The 18,346-nt window shown below is 40.4% G+C and overlaps 1 protein-coding gene across 2 annotated transcripts in view; it reads left to right on the forward strand.

The window, feature by feature from the left end:
- Window positions 1-14,366, forward strand: part of LOC140734522 (connector enhancer of kinase suppressor of ras 2) — a 1,506,781-nt gene extending 1,492,415 nt beyond the window's left edge. The window contains exons 22-24 of one of the 2 annotated variants that reach the window (XR_012100554.1): window positions 343-452; window positions 1,263-1,462; window positions 12,735-12,870. Coding sequence is in view for 1 of the 2 variants with exons in the window: in XM_073058598.1 (XP_072914699.1) it covers window positions 1,263-1,462; window positions 12,735-12,950 (416 nt within the window). In the remaining variant the exon portion in view is untranslated. Of the gene's footprint in view, window positions 1-342; window positions 453-1,262; window positions 1,463-12,734 lie in introns of both variants that reach the window. The other variant, XM_073058598.1, reaches the window with a different exon arrangement.
- Window positions 14,367-18,346: the final 3,980 nt, after the last annotated feature.

Raw genomic sequence — 18,346 nt, forward strand, 5'->3', positions numbered from 1 at the left:
TATTTTTATTTCCCCTTGAATCCGGTCATTCTAACTTTAGATATAAAAAGAAATTAAACTGCATCTTTTATTTGCATGCATTCGAAATTGGCAAGTCTGGTGTCGAATTTTTATCCATTGCATCTTTTGTGTGTGTGAGAACTTGACTGAATGACCTTGAACCAGTAATTCCCACCAACAAATATTATCAGATTATTGTTTAAAGAAGCTAAAGCAGTGCATGCAAATAATGTATCTTATAGATGTCACAGTTTAATTAATCATCCGTTAATAACCTGCAACTCAATGAAGGAGTGAGTGTTGCCCCCTCTTACTTTAAAAATCCCCTGTTCCCTGTTTCAGGCCGATCAGCAAGGCCGCAGTCACATGACATAAATAATGTAATCCCCACGAGATTACATTGCTTATGTCTGAAAACAGTGGAAACAGCTCAAGAACGGAGAATTTGTAAGGTAAGAGGGAGCAGTGACCAATTCATAAATGTTAAAATATGTTTGTTTGGTCCTGTTTTAATTTTATTGTAATCTTATAAGGTACATCTTGAGTCATCTGTTTGCTTTTTCATCATATAATATATACCAGTTACTCTTGTGACTGTCTCCATTGTACAGTAGATAATATGTTGTAAACTATGTCCTATAATTTGAAAATTGAAGCTCCTGAGTAGCATAATAGCCATCATGCTGACTTGTACTGGTCACTGGATGATTTCCCATGCTGTCACAAGATTATTCTCTTTTAATAGATGTCTTTCACTGTGTCTCTTTGCAAACAGAAATCTGTTGACAGATGTAAATTCAGTCTGCTATTTGTAACTAGAGTTTCAATATTGAGCTTAGTCCCTTAGATCTTGTTTAAACAAAGCATTTATTCAGCAAGTTAGCAAACTATTTTTAAATGTTTCATATTATTGTACTAATAAAATATAAATATGTACTTCAGTTTTAAAGAGCTTAATTTTATTACAAATTGATGAATAATGAATTGTGTTTTCTATGAACTGTTTAAGTGATGGCTAACTCATTTCATTTATACGGTGAATCCTTTGTCACACTAAGTATGACCTGAAATAATTGGAGATTCATTGGAGATAACTTTTCAGTTGAGGATCTGTCTCCTACAGGTCCAAACTGTCAAAAGGAAAATAAACATACCTAAGAAACTTCTCTTAGTAAACATCCAAAAAAATTTAGGTTTTGTGTTGGTTGCAATTCCATTTGTGCGTATCTTAAGATGTCAAAATCTACATTACTCCTATGTAGAAAGTCGAGCAGAAGCCAGAAGATCTACAGACGGGTTGCAGGAGCTGTACAGATCCTTGGAGCAGGCGAGCTTATCTGCAATTGGAGACCAGCGCCCTTCGACCAAACAAGAATTCCGAAGGTCGTTTATAAAAAGATGTAATGATCCAGTTGTCAATGAAAAACTACACCACATTAGGGCACTGAAGAGTACGATCAAGGTGAGAGGCCATTTTTTTTCAGAATACCTGATGAATGTAATTCCCACTATGACAGCACTTTCTCAATCAGTTCGCTATGCAAACATGGGCAATATCTTGTTGGAGAATGTTTAGAAAATACATTCCTTCTTAGCAAATTCAGCATGAAAGTAGGCCTTTAAAAATGTTAAATCTGGAAAATGTGAACACAGAGTGCTTTAAGTTATATTCCTTGAGTTAGACAATTAAGGTTTGATCTGATTGTCATAATAGAATATTGTATGGACTTGGTGAGGTTAATATAGATATCCTCTCATATAAAATCAAAACTAAGAGGATACAATGATAAAATTAAAGCCATGTTATTCAGGAGCAAAATCCAGAAAGATTATTTTTACATAGCACATCATAATCTAAATCAATTTCCCCAATCTTCCCCCATAACCCACAAATGGTATTGGATGCTAGAAGACAATTGGTATATTCAAGACTGACTGCTTTTTTCCCCAAAATTAGAATATGTAAATGAGGTGCAGATTATTAATTATGTCATTGAAACATAAACTAAAGTGACTGGTGCATTATTGTGAATAATAAAGTGGTTAAAACTACATAACAATGGAAATAAATTTGCTTACTGTATATCCCTGAGGTCTTTTGTGCCCTTACATTTGTAAAGTTTTCAACATGAGCCATTTTGAATCCATCTTTTGGTTATCCCACAGATACCTAATCCCTCCATCACCAATCCCCAGCATTTAATCCAAAAGAACTTGTTTTATCAAGGAGATCAAACACACAGATAGTTACTTGGCTTCTGTCATGCCTGCAATGTAATTGACAAGTAAAAGCAATTTTCCACGTGGATGGGGTTTAGTGTTTGCCTGCTTGAGGCAGTGTTTGTTGCTTGTGAGGGAACTGAGATTACCAATAGTGTTCCCCCAACCTTCTGGTTCTTGGTAGTAGATATTGCTGGTTTAGCAGGTGCCCTCCAGGGCAACAGCTGCTTGCATTTTATAGATAGTATACACTGGCAATGCTCCCCAACTTTTCCTGTGATATATTGATGACTGCATTGGTGCTGCTTCAGGCATCCATGCTGAGCTCATCAATTTCACAATTTTACCACCGACTTCCACCCTGCCCTTAAATTCACTTGGTCCATCTCTGACTCATTCTTCCCTTTCTTGATCTCTCATTCTCCATCTTCAGAGACACTCTATCAACATATTTTATAGACCTACTGATTCCCGCAACCATCTTAACCATACCTCTTCCCAGCCTGTCTCCTGTAAAGATGAAATTCCCTTTTTTCAGCTCCTTTGTCATCGTCACATCTTTTCCAAAAATGAGGCTTTCCTTTCCAGGACATCAGAGATGTCCTTCTTCTTCAAAGAACAGGCTTTCCCTTCCTCCATCACTGATGCTGCCCTCATCCACATCTCTTCCATTTCCTTACTCAACCCATCTTCCTACCACCTTAACATGGATAGAGTTCCTGTAGTCCTTCCTAGCACTCTATGAGCATTCACATCCACCACACATCATACTCTGCAACTTCTGCCATCTTCAATGGGATCCTAGCACTAAACTCATCTTTACCCTCCTCCCCCACCCCTCCTTTGTCCCTTTCTCCCATGGTCCACTCTCCTCTCCTTTCAGGCTTCTTCTTCTCCAGCCCTTAACCTTTCACACCCGCCTGGCTTCATTATCTCCTTCTAGCTAGTCCTCATTCCCCTCCCCCCACCATTTTATTCTGGCATCTTCTTTCATCCTTGATAGTCCTTGAAGAAGAGCCTTGGCTGGAAACGTTGACAGCTGGGTCATTTCCATAGATGCTGCCTGAGCTGCTGAGCTCTGCTGGCATTCTGTGTGTGTTGCCCTGGAATACACTGGAGCTACCGTGCACCACAGATTGATGGAATGTCTTGGGTGCTTCATTGGGTGCAAATGAAGCTGTTTGCATTATCCAGAATGGCATTGGCCGTGTGTGTTATTGGGGCCACAGCTGAGTAGCCATCACTCTGGTAGGGTCTCTACCTGTATGAAGGTAGCTGCTTGCACTCTATATTTCTGTAATATTCACATTCGCCCAGAAAATGTTGAGGACAGGGCTTTCCTTGGAGTGTCCCCCGCCCTATGACCCTTAAATGATCCACCAGCTTTCATGACTGGATCTGGTATCTTAATCTGATTCCTCAGCTGCAGCGATCATTTTGTACACTGCTGGCTGTATTTGCAGTTTAGCACATTATAAAGCCTTTTGTGGCAACTTCATAAGGTTTAGATTTCATTTTCCGGTACATCTGGTGTTCTCCCCCTTTGCTGTCCTTATTGAACCAATGTTCTATCAGGACAACTGGAATACAATTCTGCTGCTGTTAATGTCTAACCTCACCTTGTGGATGTTCAGTTTTGAATCTTTTATAAACAAGATTGAATGGCCTTCAGAATTCAGCAGAGGAAGCAAAAGTACTCATTAAAAAAGAGAAAGCAGAATAGAGGAGTAAGAAACAAAAGAATATGACAATTACTCTAATTACATAAAAAGGAAAAATTTAGCAAGTATTAATATGAGTCCCTTACAGAATGAGACACAAGAAATTGGAATTAAAAAGTAACACGGACATTGAATGACTATCTTGTGCCTCAAGAAGGAAATTAGCATTTTTAAATGAGCATTAGGAAAATTAATGGCACTAAAGTTCCTTCAGCAGGAGACTGGAATTCACTGCCTAAGAGGTGAGTAGAAGTTCACTTTGACAGGATTCAATAGGTTTTGAGATATTAAGAGAATGTGGTATTAGTGCAGGAAGTTGTTTGAGGTAAAAAGATTAACCTTGATCCTATTGAATAGGAGAAGCAAGAGAAGGGAAAAAGGCCCTCACCAGCTTCTACTTCCTATGTGTCAGGGTGAATAAGGGCAAATATATTTTCCTTCCTGCAAGACAGTAGTAGTGAGTTTTAAAAAGAATCTGAAAATTAATAGTCATCATTACTGATATGAGCTGCTTTTTAAAATTCCAGATTAGTTGATTAACTGAATTTAAATTCAAAATCTGATGCAGAGGGTTTTGAACTCAAGTCTTTGGCCCATTAATGTTTGCTAGCCCAGTAATTTCCCTCACAGTTATATCCAACACAGCAACCATTAGTCATGGTCAATGCATTTACCAACTGAGTCACATGGTCAGTATGACAATAGAATATCAGCTTTGAACTCCACAACACAACAAGTTGAAGGATTGGTGTTGAAACATAACAATGAATCTTTTTGCAACTTCATACGTCCTCATCCAGTACTTGCCTCCAGTATTTTGCAAGTCAGCTCAGTGAAAGTTTAGAACTTTATGCCTTGGATTTCAGCCACTGTGAACCCTTCTTCAGGTTACTTGCACTTAATTCAGTCGTGCATACTCCTTCTGTCAGCAGGAGACGCATAGCTAGCTCTCCTGCGTATCAGTCCTCGTACAGAATGCATTACTCAACAGAGGCCCCTGGTGTCTGTTCAAATCATAACAGTTAAACCTCATGAAGGCAAGCAATGTTAGATGAAAAATAAGATATTGCATTTATCCAGCAAATTTTTGTTTAGAAACATAGAAATCTTTCCATTACATTATCATGGAAGAAATATTGAGTTCTATATGTTTTTAGAACTGTTTTAGTGACATTTTTTGGAAGATTTCATTCTTTAATTGTCAAAATTTTTGACAATCAGTAGCATGATCTGAGAAAAGAAATTATAAGATACTTAATATCTTTTTAAATTTGGTGCATTTTGTGGAATGATCAGTTCAGCTCAATCAGAGGTCTAACCTGTGAATCTCTTTGTATCCCTTTCCCATATATAGAAATACACAAACACGTTTCCCCACAGAACTGGGGAGTATTGTGCCATTTAGGTTCCATAGTTCTGAAGAAATGTTAGCAAAGCCTTACAAATTGACATAAAAGTTCCCGTAACACATGTCACAGGATAACCAAGAGTCCCTGAAGTATCTTCAGTAGGAGGGATTGACCTCTGGAATTTGGAGCTAGAGCCACAGCTGACATCATTAAGGTCCAACTGAGAGGCTGGGTCTTTCATGGATAGCGCATTTCAGGGTACGTCAGCCAGCTGCTGAAGAGAGGGCAGGCAGAGGTGGACTGGTGACAAACTGACAGATAAACCAAAAATAGACAGCTAGTACAAGAAATCCCTGAGGGCCTCTTTCTAGCTAACTAGCATTCATTTCTAAATAGTGATGTGGAAAAGAACTCCCCTGGCAGTGCAGCCAGACTTCAACTTTACAGCATCACGGGGGCTCCTCTGTATATGTTCTGAGGAGGGAGGCTTGGGAGCAACAACTCGAGGAGTTTCATGGTCAGAGGGGCAGACGGACATTTCTGTGGTTGGTATGATGCCTCCTTGGTGCCCATTATGAAGGGGTCACTGGAGAAAGATGGCCATGGTTGCTACTGTAAGTAGCGAAAGGCATGTGGGGCATTACCGGTAATTTTGAGAATTTAGGAAGGAATAAGAAGCAGGACCTCAAAGATGACAATGTGTGGATTACTCCCAGTCCTGTACATCAGTGAACTCAGAAGCAATAATATGGTGTGGAAGGGCACATGAGAGGACAGACAGGAGAAAGCACTGGTCCTGCATCACTGGAACCAATGCTGGGGGAGGGAGAACCTGCACGGGCTAGATAGATGGTACCTCTCTGTGACCAGGCCAGTATCTGGGGGAGGGAGAACCTGCACGGTCTAGATAGATGGTACCTCTGTGACCAGGCCAGTATCTGGGGGAGGGAGAACCTGCACGGTCTAGATAGATGGTACCTCTGTGACCAGGCCAGTATCTGGGGGAGGGAGAACCTGCAGGGGCTAGATAGATGGTACCTCTCTGTGACCAGGCCAGTATCTGGGGAAGGGAGAACCTGCACGGTCTAGATAGATGATACCTCTCTGTGACCAGGCCAGTATCTGGGGAAGGGAGAACCTGCAGGGGCTAGATAGATGATACCTCTCTGTGACCAGGCCAGTATCTGGGGAAGGGAGAACCTGCAGGGGCTAGATAGATGATACCTCTCTGTGACCAGGCCAGTATCTGGGGAAGGGAGAACCTGCATGGGCTAGATAGATGGTACCTCTGTGACCAGGCCAGTATCTGGGGAAGGGAGAACCTGCATGGGCTAGATAGATGGTACCTCTGTGACCAGGCCAGTATCTGGGGAAGGGAGAACCTGCACGGTCTAGATAGATGATACCTCTCTGTGACCAGGCCAGTATCTGGGGAAGGGAGAACCTGCAGGGGCTAGATAGATGATACCTCTCTGTGACCAGGCCAGTATCTGGGGAAGGGAGAACCTGCACGGGCTAGATAGATGGTACCTCTGTGACCAAGCCAGTATCTGGGGAAGGGAGAACCTGCATGGGCTAGATAGATGATATCTCTCTGTGACCAGGCCAGTATCTGGGGAAGGGAGAACCTGCAGGGGCTAGATAGATGATACCTCTCTGTGACCAGGCCAGTATCTGGGGAAGGGAGAACCTGCATGGGCTAGATAGATGGTACCTCTGTGACCAGGCCAGTATCTGGGGAAGGGAGAACCTGCACGGTCTAGATAGATGGTACCTCTGTGACCAGGCCAGTATCTGGGGAAGGGAGAACCTGCACGGTCTAGATAGATGATACCTCTGTGACCAGGCCAGTATCTGGGGAAGGGAGAACCTGCACGGGCTAGATAGATGGTACCTCTGTGACCAAGCCAGTATCTGGGGAAGGGAGAACCTGCACGGTCTAGATAGATGATACCTCTGTGACCAGGCCAGTATCTGGGGAAGGGAGAACCTGCACGGGCTAGATAGATGGTACCTCTGTGACCAAGCCAATATCTGGGGAAGGGAGAACCTGCACGGTCTAGATAGATGGTACCTCTGTGACCAGGCCAGTATCTGGGGGAGGGAGAACCTGCACAGTCTAGATAGATGGTACCTCTGTGACCAGGCCAGTATCTGGGGGAGGGAGAACCTGCACGGTCTAGATAGATGGTACCTCTGTGACCAGGCCAGTATCTGGGGAAGGGAGAACCTGCACGGGCTAGATAGATGGTACCTCTGTGACCAGGCCAGTATCTGGGGGAGGGAGAACCTGCACGGGCTAGATAGATGGTACCTCTGTGACCAGGCCAGTATCTGGCCGGTTCCCTGTGCCACTGGGAAGGGTTTAAATTAGCCTGGCAGGGAAGTGAAGCTGAACAAAGATTCTGAAGGAAGACAAACAGAACTGAAAATGAAAGGTGGAACACTAGCAAGAGAGTTAAATATTAGAAAACAAACAAGAGAAGGAGTATGGCTTTACTCAGTGATTTATGCCAAACTGCGAAGATTATAGTGAAGAAATCTGAGCAGTAAAGGGGACTGTTGGACACATAGCAGTGTAATATCATAGCATTCATGGAAATATGGCTTAAAGGAGCTGAACCTGCTGGTTACAGGGTTTTAAGACATGTCAACAAAAAAGGACGTGATTGTTTAAGGAAACAATTACATCTGTGTGATGGGATATCAAGGGGATCAGAGATGCTGGAGGACATCTGGTATGGATGCCCCTATACCACTGGCCACCTACGGGCAGCCACCAAACAAAGAAACCAAATGGAATCCATTTTAAAAAAGAAAGCCATCAAACATCAATGTGCAGAAAAAAACTAGCTGTGCAAATAATAAAAGTAAGCAAATAGCATTCAGAACTGAAGTTCACGAAAGTGAGTCCACAGACACAATGCCGGCAGCCTGCCAGTTCAGGAGCCCATCAATTGTGGTCCACAGCCTCAGTTCAGCGCAGACAAGTAAACCCTGCTGAGCAGTGAGCTGAACCTGCCATTCCCTGCCTCCAGCCACGACACCCTGACCTTTTCAAATTGGCCCACTGCTTAAATCGTCCAAACAAGGCCATTTCTCACTCTTTGACCCAGGCCCTGCACTTCTATACACTCTTGGGCCCAAGCCCTGCCAACTCAATTCAGCCCGTACCCACCTTTCCAATTTGGTCTGGTACTTAAATCGATCAAACCTCAGGACTTCCCTTGCTCTTGGGCCTGGGCCCTGCCTCGCCTCTGTTCTGCCGCATCGAATCGCCTCCAGATCCACTCCAGAAACGGCAAAACATGTCTCGTTCCCCACTGTCCGGCCTGGACCCCACCACTTCAATTCAGCCTGTATACACCATACCATAGCCATCCTGCACCTTTGAGACTTCAGTCCACACCACAATAATGCCAGGTTATACAGATAGTTCAATAGCTCAGCTCCGAGGGGGTGTTACAGGTTACTGATTGCAGTGATCATTTACCAGAAAAAAGTTAACTAATAGAGTAATCAGTAGTTTTCCGTGTTTTGTTTGCTGCTGACAAGTAGTCTCTGAGCTTCACCAGCGTCACCTTAAACTGGAAATCAGTGAAAATATGAACAGAAAAGTTTGAAGCGCTCTAAAGGTCAGGCAAAATCTACAGAAGTTATTTTTTATGTCAGTGATACTTCATTACAGTGGGAAAGGTTAGAAAAGAGGCACGGTTTAAGTTGCAGAGAAGTTAGAGGAGAACAACAAGGATTTTGTTAGAGGCTGCAGGCTAAGAAGATGAGGCTAACATGGTTTTGGTTGAGAAAGGTAAGCGCCAGGTAAATTATTTGCAGATGTAAATAGAGGAAGGAACAAGCACATTTAAGCAAATGTACATTTACAGTGAGAGGGGGAAGTTTATGAGGGTTTTTCAAAATGAGCTGTAGGTACTTGCTGCAGACTGTAGTGGGGAAATGGAAGGAATAGATACAATAGTGACATTTAAAGGGCTGTTAGATACATGAAAATGCATTAAAAGGATAAATATGGATCATGAGATACAACATGGAATTGGCCCTTAGAGCAATGCTGACCAACAACCCCTGATTTGACCCTCGCCTAATTACAATGATCAATTAACCTACCAGCTGGTACACCTTTCTGGGAGGAAACCAGAGCACCCGGAGAAAACCCACACAGTCATGGGGAGAACATACAAACTCCTTACAGACAGCAGTGGGAACTGAACCCAGGTCTCCTGTGCCACTACATTACTTTGCCACCCATGTACAGGTAGAAGATATATAGCTCAATTGGCATCATGTTTATGATGTCATTTTGGACTGAAGGGCCTGTTCCTGTGTTGTACTGCTCCTTGTTCTAATAAACAAAAAGAGAGAAAAGAATTGCCAGATTTGTAAGATGCCAAACACAGCAGCTTCAGCGACACTTAAACATGATTGAGTCCAGGATAGAAATTCTCCATAAGATGAAGGCTGGGTTCAGGAGTTGGGATTAGGATGCAAATCCAGCTGGCTGAGAATTGAAGAGTATATTCCACAATGATGGCAATCAATGGTCAGATATGAAGATCAGTTAAGATGCTGAGAGCGTGTGGAGACGCATGCCTCTGTCAGAGGTCTTGGGGTATTGTGGAGGGAAGATGTTACTGGATTGGAAGGTCCATGGAGGTCTCTTGGAGAATTAGATCATCAGAGGATCCTCAGAGATGGAAAGGTCTCCGGCAGCAGGATTATTGGTGCTAAGATAGTTGGGACCATTAAAGTTTCAAAGGATAGGAGAATTGTAAGATCAGGGAAATCAAAAGGCGAAGAACATCATGAAATCAGAGTAAGGGTGATATGCCATTGTGGTTCAGAGAGAGAAGGTGTCAGGAACACCAGTGGTTGGTAAGTTAGGATCATGAAGATTCAGGAGATCAGGAGGCCAGGATGTAAAGGAATCAATGAGGTAGAGGTAAGCATCTTGAGGGATTCAGAGAGTTAGAGGTTCAAGATCATTGGGAGATCAGAGGTTTGGATGATTGGTAGCAGAGTTTTGGAAGTCACATTGAAAATACAAGGGCACAATTGAATTTCTAGACTAATAGGAAACAACCCAGAAATGGTCATTATTGTATTTGACCATGGGAAATGTCACTTTTCAATGGAACAAAACAAAAGGAAAGTATTTTGATTTTTATCACTTTATTAATGTGAATCTCAAGAAGACAATAGACAATTCTTTTGCCAATGTTTAAATAAACAAATGATTTGATGTGGTTAGCTTATTGCTGCCAAGGAATGAGAACTCTTCATTAAATAATCCTAGGTGTAACATAGCTTAAATCTGCAAATACTTCATGCATAATATCACACATTTCCAAACCAAAATTTATGCTTGTTTCTTGATAGAAATGTCAACTATGCCATGTTTGATGGTATAATTTCAAGCATTAATGAAACCAACTGAATCAGAGATCTAGCAAAAAGTGCATTGAGGCATTATATTAAACTTCATTTAATACGTATGAATGTGAAACTTACCTTTTCTGACTGAAATGGGTTTATATCAGGGATTATAGAAAATGTCAACTTCAAATATTTTTCTTTGGAAAGGGCAGGATTTATTTTCTTACTTTCCCTCCCTTACAGCAACCTTGGAAGGAAGGTTGTGCTTGTAAGTTATTTATTTATTTTGCGATATAATATGGAGCAGGCCCTTTCAGCCCTTCAAGCTGTGCTGCCCCAGCAACCCCAATTAGCCCTAACCTAATCACTGGACAATTTACAAGGACCAATTAACCTACTCGATACGTCTTTGCACTGTGGGGGATGGGGAACCAGAGCACCTGAGGAAAACCCACACTTTCCATGGTGAGGATGTACCGAGACACCTTACTGAACAGTGCCAGAATTGAGCTCTGAACTCCACGACACCTTGAGCTGTAATAGTGTCACATGAATCGCTATGCTACCACAGTAATGTAAAAGGTGTATTGAAAAATTTCTTTAAACAACCTGGACACTTAGATTGTAGGTTCTGAACCAAACCTAGCTGTATTACCTTTGAGATTTATATTTCGCTTTTTAATGAATCCTTTGTAAAATAAAAAATATATGATTTACTTTTTTTTTGAACATGGATCATTGACCATGCTTCACTAATATAACCCCTGAGTTATATTAGGCTGACATGGAACTTTGAATCTCATAGACCTTGATGTTCTCTGCAATGTGTGGCATGGACAATTTCCTCGTGCCATTTTTTTGAACATTTAAATCTCCAACATGTCAGTAACTCAAACCAACGAAGAATCTTTTCTGGATAGACCAGTAATTTCTCCTGACTGGTGCAAATCTTTTTAAATTAAAATGTGTTGTTATTTCCATTAGACCCTCAGAAGGCATCAAAATATACAGTATATTTGTGATACATTTAAACAAATATAGCCAATTTTCAATCCTGAACATAAACAAGCTGCATATTGATGGTGATCAATATCAACTTAAATTGATCAATACCTGAAGCTTTCTGATCATCAGTGCCCAATGAAAAGTGAAACAAACTTAACACTTCATGTGCAGATGTCAACAACACAAAGGACTTTATTGACCTTAGACTTGGTCCCGATTCCTATTGAGATCTCAGTAGGTGAGATGGGTGCTATTGAGTATTGTGCTAGGCTTGAATTTCCTCATGGATAACAACCACCAATACCACTCCACCAGATTCACCATTACATAAATGCTATAGATTCAGTTCCTTTCTAATGCTTCATATTGTGAATACAGCAAATATGATCCCTTCCTTCTCCAGGACAGATCAGATCTTCAATGAAGCAATGGTAGACATTGCTGTGGACTAACAATCCAAAGCGTGTGAGTTCGCAGGTTAAGATCATGCTCCCCCTTATGAAAATAGTATCTATAAATCTGGTACTGATTAAGTTATCTTGTGAAGGTAGCAATGAGATGATAAGATTGTTATAATGTCTTCTAGCTCTTTATTGCCAGTCAGGAAAGGAAATCTTCCAGTCCTCTCTGAATATGCCTCAGTCCTTCATTACAACATTCGATTTTAATGTCCTCCAGAGTCAACAGGATTTTTACTGCTGTTTTTCCAAGGTTATCCCAAGAACAAGTATAAAAGGAAACCTGTTCTTACTTGTATGCCATAACTGCAACTTCATCCTCCAGATAAACAGTTACTGTCTCATGGTGAAACATATCCTGAAAAAACAGAAAAAAATGTTGCCACTATTATCAGATAAATATTCTTAATCAAAATACAAATCAAATTTATTTTACAAATACATGATACACAGAAGCAGGAAAACAATCGAACTGGAAACTATACATGAGGTATTAAAGAATAAAGTTCAGAGTTATTGTTCATTGAGCCAAGTCTTCTGAAAAGTTAAGAACTTTTGCTTTTCTCACTTTAATCTATTTATTTACCCAGGCAAAAGAAGGTGACCTGGCGGTAATCAACCAGATTCTCGAAGATCCCTATCTGTCATCCAAAAGATTTAGGGAGTGGAAGCGGCTGAATCATGAGTTTTTCTTGGACATTTGTGGATACAGTTCTGTAATGAAGCCACAAAATGGTGCATCAGAACTGGTATCGCCAGCACCACTCTTGACCCATACACACTCATTCATTGAAACTCACGTGTGAATTGATTTTTAACATGAGCACATAGCCCAGCAGACAGCAGCATCTCACCAAGCTATCAAATGTTTAGCATCCACATTGTATATTTGTACATAATGTATTCAGCAGTATTCTTGTACATAGATCAGATAATACAATAGTATCACAGGATGCCTAATATGTGCATGATATAACGTCTGTATTCTGTTTCTTCCAAGTTTTCTTTGTTTTTTTTGCCAACACTGTGTGCTTTCAACCTTGCATTTGAAAGGGTGGAGAATAGTACTCATAAAAATTATTAGAATGCACATATGCATATGTTGTACTAAAATAAAATGAAGCTTTTAGTCAACAGCACCTACATGTTCCAAAGTTTTATACTGACATCAGAACTCATCCCACTTAATGAATAACACTGGTGAATAGTGGTTGATAACAATCTCTGATGAACCAGAGGGGAATGTCTTAATCTACTCACAGTTTTAGATGACCATTTGTTTTTATGTAAGCATTGAACATACAAATTGCTGAATGTATGTAAAGTATGTAAAGTTTTGCTAGTGTAACACTGAATGAATAAGAGTAATTTTTGATGTCCCTTTGAAAACAACCTGCTTTTATTAAAACTATAGCTAAAAGCTGTATATGAAAATGACTAAAAATATACAAGTATTAATATTTATATATGACTCCCTGCTCACAATTTTTATACAGTTGCTTGTTAAGAAATTGACTCAAAACTTATATACTTGGACTCAGAGTTTGATGGATGAACCACTGATACATCCAAAGTGAATCTAGTGTCTGAATTTTGTACCGTTAGTAATGGTAAGCTGGCAGAAGTTAGTGCTGGGTCGTAGGGTAATTATTCTAATTATATGCAAGTAGACAGAAGACTTGTTAGATCACATTGTACCTTTAAAAAAGACACAATAGTAAGACTTACCTGAACACATTATTGTGTTGCCATTTAATTGTGTTTCTTGCTTGCACTTTACTTGCACCATTAACTGTAGGCTGAGGAGAAGGAGTATTATGAAACTGTGATAATAATCATTTGCATCACTTAATGTTAGCAGAATTCCTTATAAGAGTTTGAAGACCTCATCGAGTCTTTTTATCCATGAAAATATTGAGAATGTAATTCAGTATGTTTTTGATTTGAAATCAATGGACAACATGTATCAGTTACTGAAAGCATTTAACTCACTTCTTTTACTTTGTTGTGACTATAAGTAGGTTTTCTGGCAACTGTAGGTCTTCATTGTATGTATGTTTTCCACTGTGTGTATACCTCATGATATGTTACACGATGTATGAGTTGTATAACAATAAAAACAAAAATTTTACTTTTGCAATGCTATGGTTAACTATTAACAGGTGTTTGTGCATCATTGAAAGCAACAGTTATTCTTCATGATTTAAAGTTAGTCCTTTTAAAAAGTTGTAAAATTGAGTTGTAAAACTTCTGATTTCATTAAATGAAACTCGCTGTGATACAGTCTTCTTTTTGACTATCTTAATCCTATTCCTCTAAAGAAATTGTATTCATTTCTGTCTTGTGTGACAGCCAATCATAATCATGATAGAGCCAAATTATTCAAAATAAATTCAATTACACAGCAAGGTTCAATGGACCTGTGTTTCAAATAGTCAAGGTATTCCAATTTTTCTAAAACCAGGGATTATTAATACAAAATAATTTACATTGATATAATATAAACTTACAAGGAATTCAGGAGAAATGTCCTACCTGGAGAGGGCTTAAGCAAAAGAATAAAGTACACAATAAGTGGAAGGTCTACTGTATGCAGAAAGAATGAAATGCCATAGCATGAGATGAAACATAATCACTGACATAGTCTGGGCCAAATAGCCACAGTTCTATTTATCCATGAACTGGATCCCGTGACAGTATGTAGGCTCAGTGGACCTACGTTAAGTTCCCACTCTGTATTGGTTTAACTGCACCACAGTCGAATCATTATCTTGAACTTTTACCAGCCTTTAATTTGACAAGTCCATGTTGTTACAGATAGACACAATTAGATTTGTTTTACTTTGAGTAATTGTGACCAAATATTTATTGAACAATCCAAATAACTTTTTACAGTTACTTCTATAATATTTAGTTTGAATGATATATCCTAATGATTCCTCAGGAAAATCAGGAAAAAACCTACATAAGTTATCTTCTCTGTGGATAATATTTTCCTCACTAAATCTAATTGAACCATTTAATACAGAGTAGACAAAGAAACAGAATTGCTGATAATTTCCATATCTAGTCTTGGCATGGAAACATAATATCTCTTTTAATTATTTAACGGGACATGATGTATCAAGAGAGAATATGTCATTTAACATTAAATTACAATTAGGATTTTAAGTAACCATTTTTTTCGATTGTTATAGAGTGCTGGGGTTGAGTGGAATTTCAAATACAACATTTTAACATATTACCTATTTTCCATGCTAGGACAAGGCTTTGTCATGATGTATTATTCTATAGCTACATCTAAATTGTAAAAAAAAACTTAATGGTAATTTTTATAGGCATCCATTAGTCTCGAGAGACCATGGATTTGCACCTTGGAAAGTTTCCAGGGTGCAGGCCTGGGCAGGATTGTATGGGAGACCAGCAGTTGCCCAAGCTGCTCCCCACATCACCAACGTTGTTCTAGGGAAGGGCAAGGGCAGATACAGCTTGACACCAGTGTCATCGCAGAGCAATGTGTGGTTAAGTGCCTTGCTCAAGGACACAACACGCTGCCTTAGCTGAGGCTCGAACTAGCGGCTTACAGGTCTCTAGGCCACGCCTTAACCATTTGGCCACGTACCAACTAGTAATTTTACTGGATTTTAATCTAGAGGCTTTGAGATTTCCACTGTTCAGGTTAATGAAACTCCTCCGGGCACATTCATCCCTCCTCAGTAATTTCCTCCTGGGACTTATCGCTGCAAGTGGCCAATGTGCTATACATGGCCATTCAACTCCTCCCCACCTCCACTCACAGCCCAAAATAGTCCTTCCAGATGTGGCAACACTTCACCTGCGAATCTGTTGGGGTCATCTATTGTATCCAGTGCTCCCGATGTGGGGTCCTCTACATTGGTGAGACCACCTTGTCAAGCATCTCCACTCCATTCACCAAAAGTGGAAGTTCCTGGTGGCCAAACATTTTAAATCTAATTCCCATTCCAATTCCAACATATTGGTCCATGGCCTCCTCTTGTGCCACAATGTGGCCTCTCTCAGGGTGGAAGAGCAACACCTCGTATTCCATATGGGTAGCCTCCAACTGACGACATGAACACCGATTTCTTGTACCGGTAAAAATAATTATTCCTTCCCCCTTCCCTCTTCTTCTATTACTTATTCTGGCCTTTTACCTCTTCTTACCTACCTATCACCTCTTCCTTCCCTTTCTCCTATTGTCACTCTCCTATCCTATCAGATTTCCTCTTCTCCAGCCCTTTACCTTTCCCACCCACCTGGCTTCACCTATCACCTACAAGAGAAAATCTGCAGATGTTGGAAATCCAAGCAACACACACAAAATGCTGGAGGAACTCAGCAGGCCAGGCAGCATCTATGGAAAAAAGTACAGTCAACATTTTGAGCCAAGACCCTACATCGAATGTACATTTTTCCATAGGTGCTGCCTGGCCTGCTGAGTTCCTCCAGTATTTTGTGTGTGTTGCTTCACCTATCACCTTCTAGCTATCCTCCTTCTCCTCTCCCCACCTTTTTATTCTGATGTCTTCCCACTACCTTTTCAGTCCTGAAGAAAAGTCTCGGCCCAAAAGATGGACTGTTTATTCCTCTCCATAGGTGCTGCCTGACCTTCTGAGTTCCTCCAGCAGTTTGTGTGTGTTGCTTTGAACTCACAGCATCTGCAAAACTTTTTGTGGTAATGAAACTGCATTTTATTTTATAATTTGTGAACTGGTATGTGAAATAAATGATTATATGCACTACTGTGCAAATGACTTTGGCACATACTATATATAGCTAGGTTGTCTAAGACTTTTGCACATTACTGTAGCTGTCAGCGTGGAGCAGAAATCTGGTGGGAGCAAAGGATGTTGGGAATGACGAGGATGGAACCCATGGGGGGGTGGTGGTGTGGGGCAGCTGGCAGAGAAGGAGTGCCAGGGGTGGGAGGGAGTGACACAGGTGTAGACACACCCAGCCCTGAGACACCAGGCAAGGTCATTTGATTCCAAACAATTGGTTTATTGATTATTATGGAATGTCTCACTGCTGCTTCCTGCTCCTTCCCCTTTTCCCAGCCATGATTCCCTTCTCCCTGGCCCCTTCCCACTCTCAGTCTACAATAGAGATCTATATCAGAATCAGGTTAATCATCACTCCTGTATATCATGAAATTTGTTTCTTTTTGTGGCAGCAGTACAGTGCAATACATAAAATTACTACAGTACTGTGGAAATATCTCAGGCACCTGCGCCATATATACGTGCCTATACTTTTGTGCAGTAATGTAAGTTGTTTGCTTGACTAGCTGTGCAGAGAGGCATAATTGGCAGAAGAGTTCTTGAGTAGTTATGTGAATAATCCTGCTTCTCCCAGCTGGTTGGACTGCTGTATAAAAACTAGCTATTTTCTAGAACTGTCTGTTTTCATCTATATTTTGTGGAAAAACTGACCCACGGTTGTTACATTAAAATCAGGCTTCCTAATTTACATTGTGAACCTGCTTAAAGCATTATAATTATGTGTGTTGTCTTGTCAAGACAGGATGCATCCTCGCCTTTTTCTCCACGGCCATAAAGGTGAGGCATAAAGATGTGTGATTTTTAACCCTTCTCCTGAAGCTCTCTCATCAACACCCTGGAATGTTGTTTCACAGCAGTTAAAACTTTGCATAAAAAAGAGGCCGCTTCTACTTTCCACTTTTTTTTTGCCCTTCTTAATTCAAAACTATGAATATCTGGTTTTGATTATCATATGAAATTAGTTGAGAAAAGAATTTTGAAAATACATTTGCTCTTCAATGGAATATTAAACTCTAAATGGATCTCTTGAGTGATCTAGGCAAAGGATTCATTATTGCTTAACTCATTAATGCATGGTATATAACTTGTATTGACACATGGCATAGCCTCCCTTGTTCTAAAAACTTGCATTTTAAGTCATGGTTGAAAAGGATTCACTGGATATTATCCATTCACTTAAACTTATTCCACAAAAAACACTTCAATCTCAGCATTTTGACTACTCCCTAAACTGGAATGGAATGGCTTGTGTGCATTTTAACCTATTTCTGGGAGACATAATTTGCCTGGTGGATTCCAAACAGTTGAGTGTGCACTAATATGCAATTTCTTGGGCATATGACCAGAGACTTGGAACTAACAAAGTTTCTTACATCTCTGAGCTAGAAGGCAATCTGTTT

Source organism: Hemitrygon akajei, chromosome 10 (genome assembly GCF_048418815.1).
Source record: "Hemitrygon akajei chromosome 10, sHemAka1.3, whole genome shotgun sequence".
Classification (NCBI taxonomy): Eukaryota; Metazoa; Chordata; class Chondrichthyes; order Myliobatiformes; family Dasyatidae; genus Hemitrygon; species Hemitrygon akajei.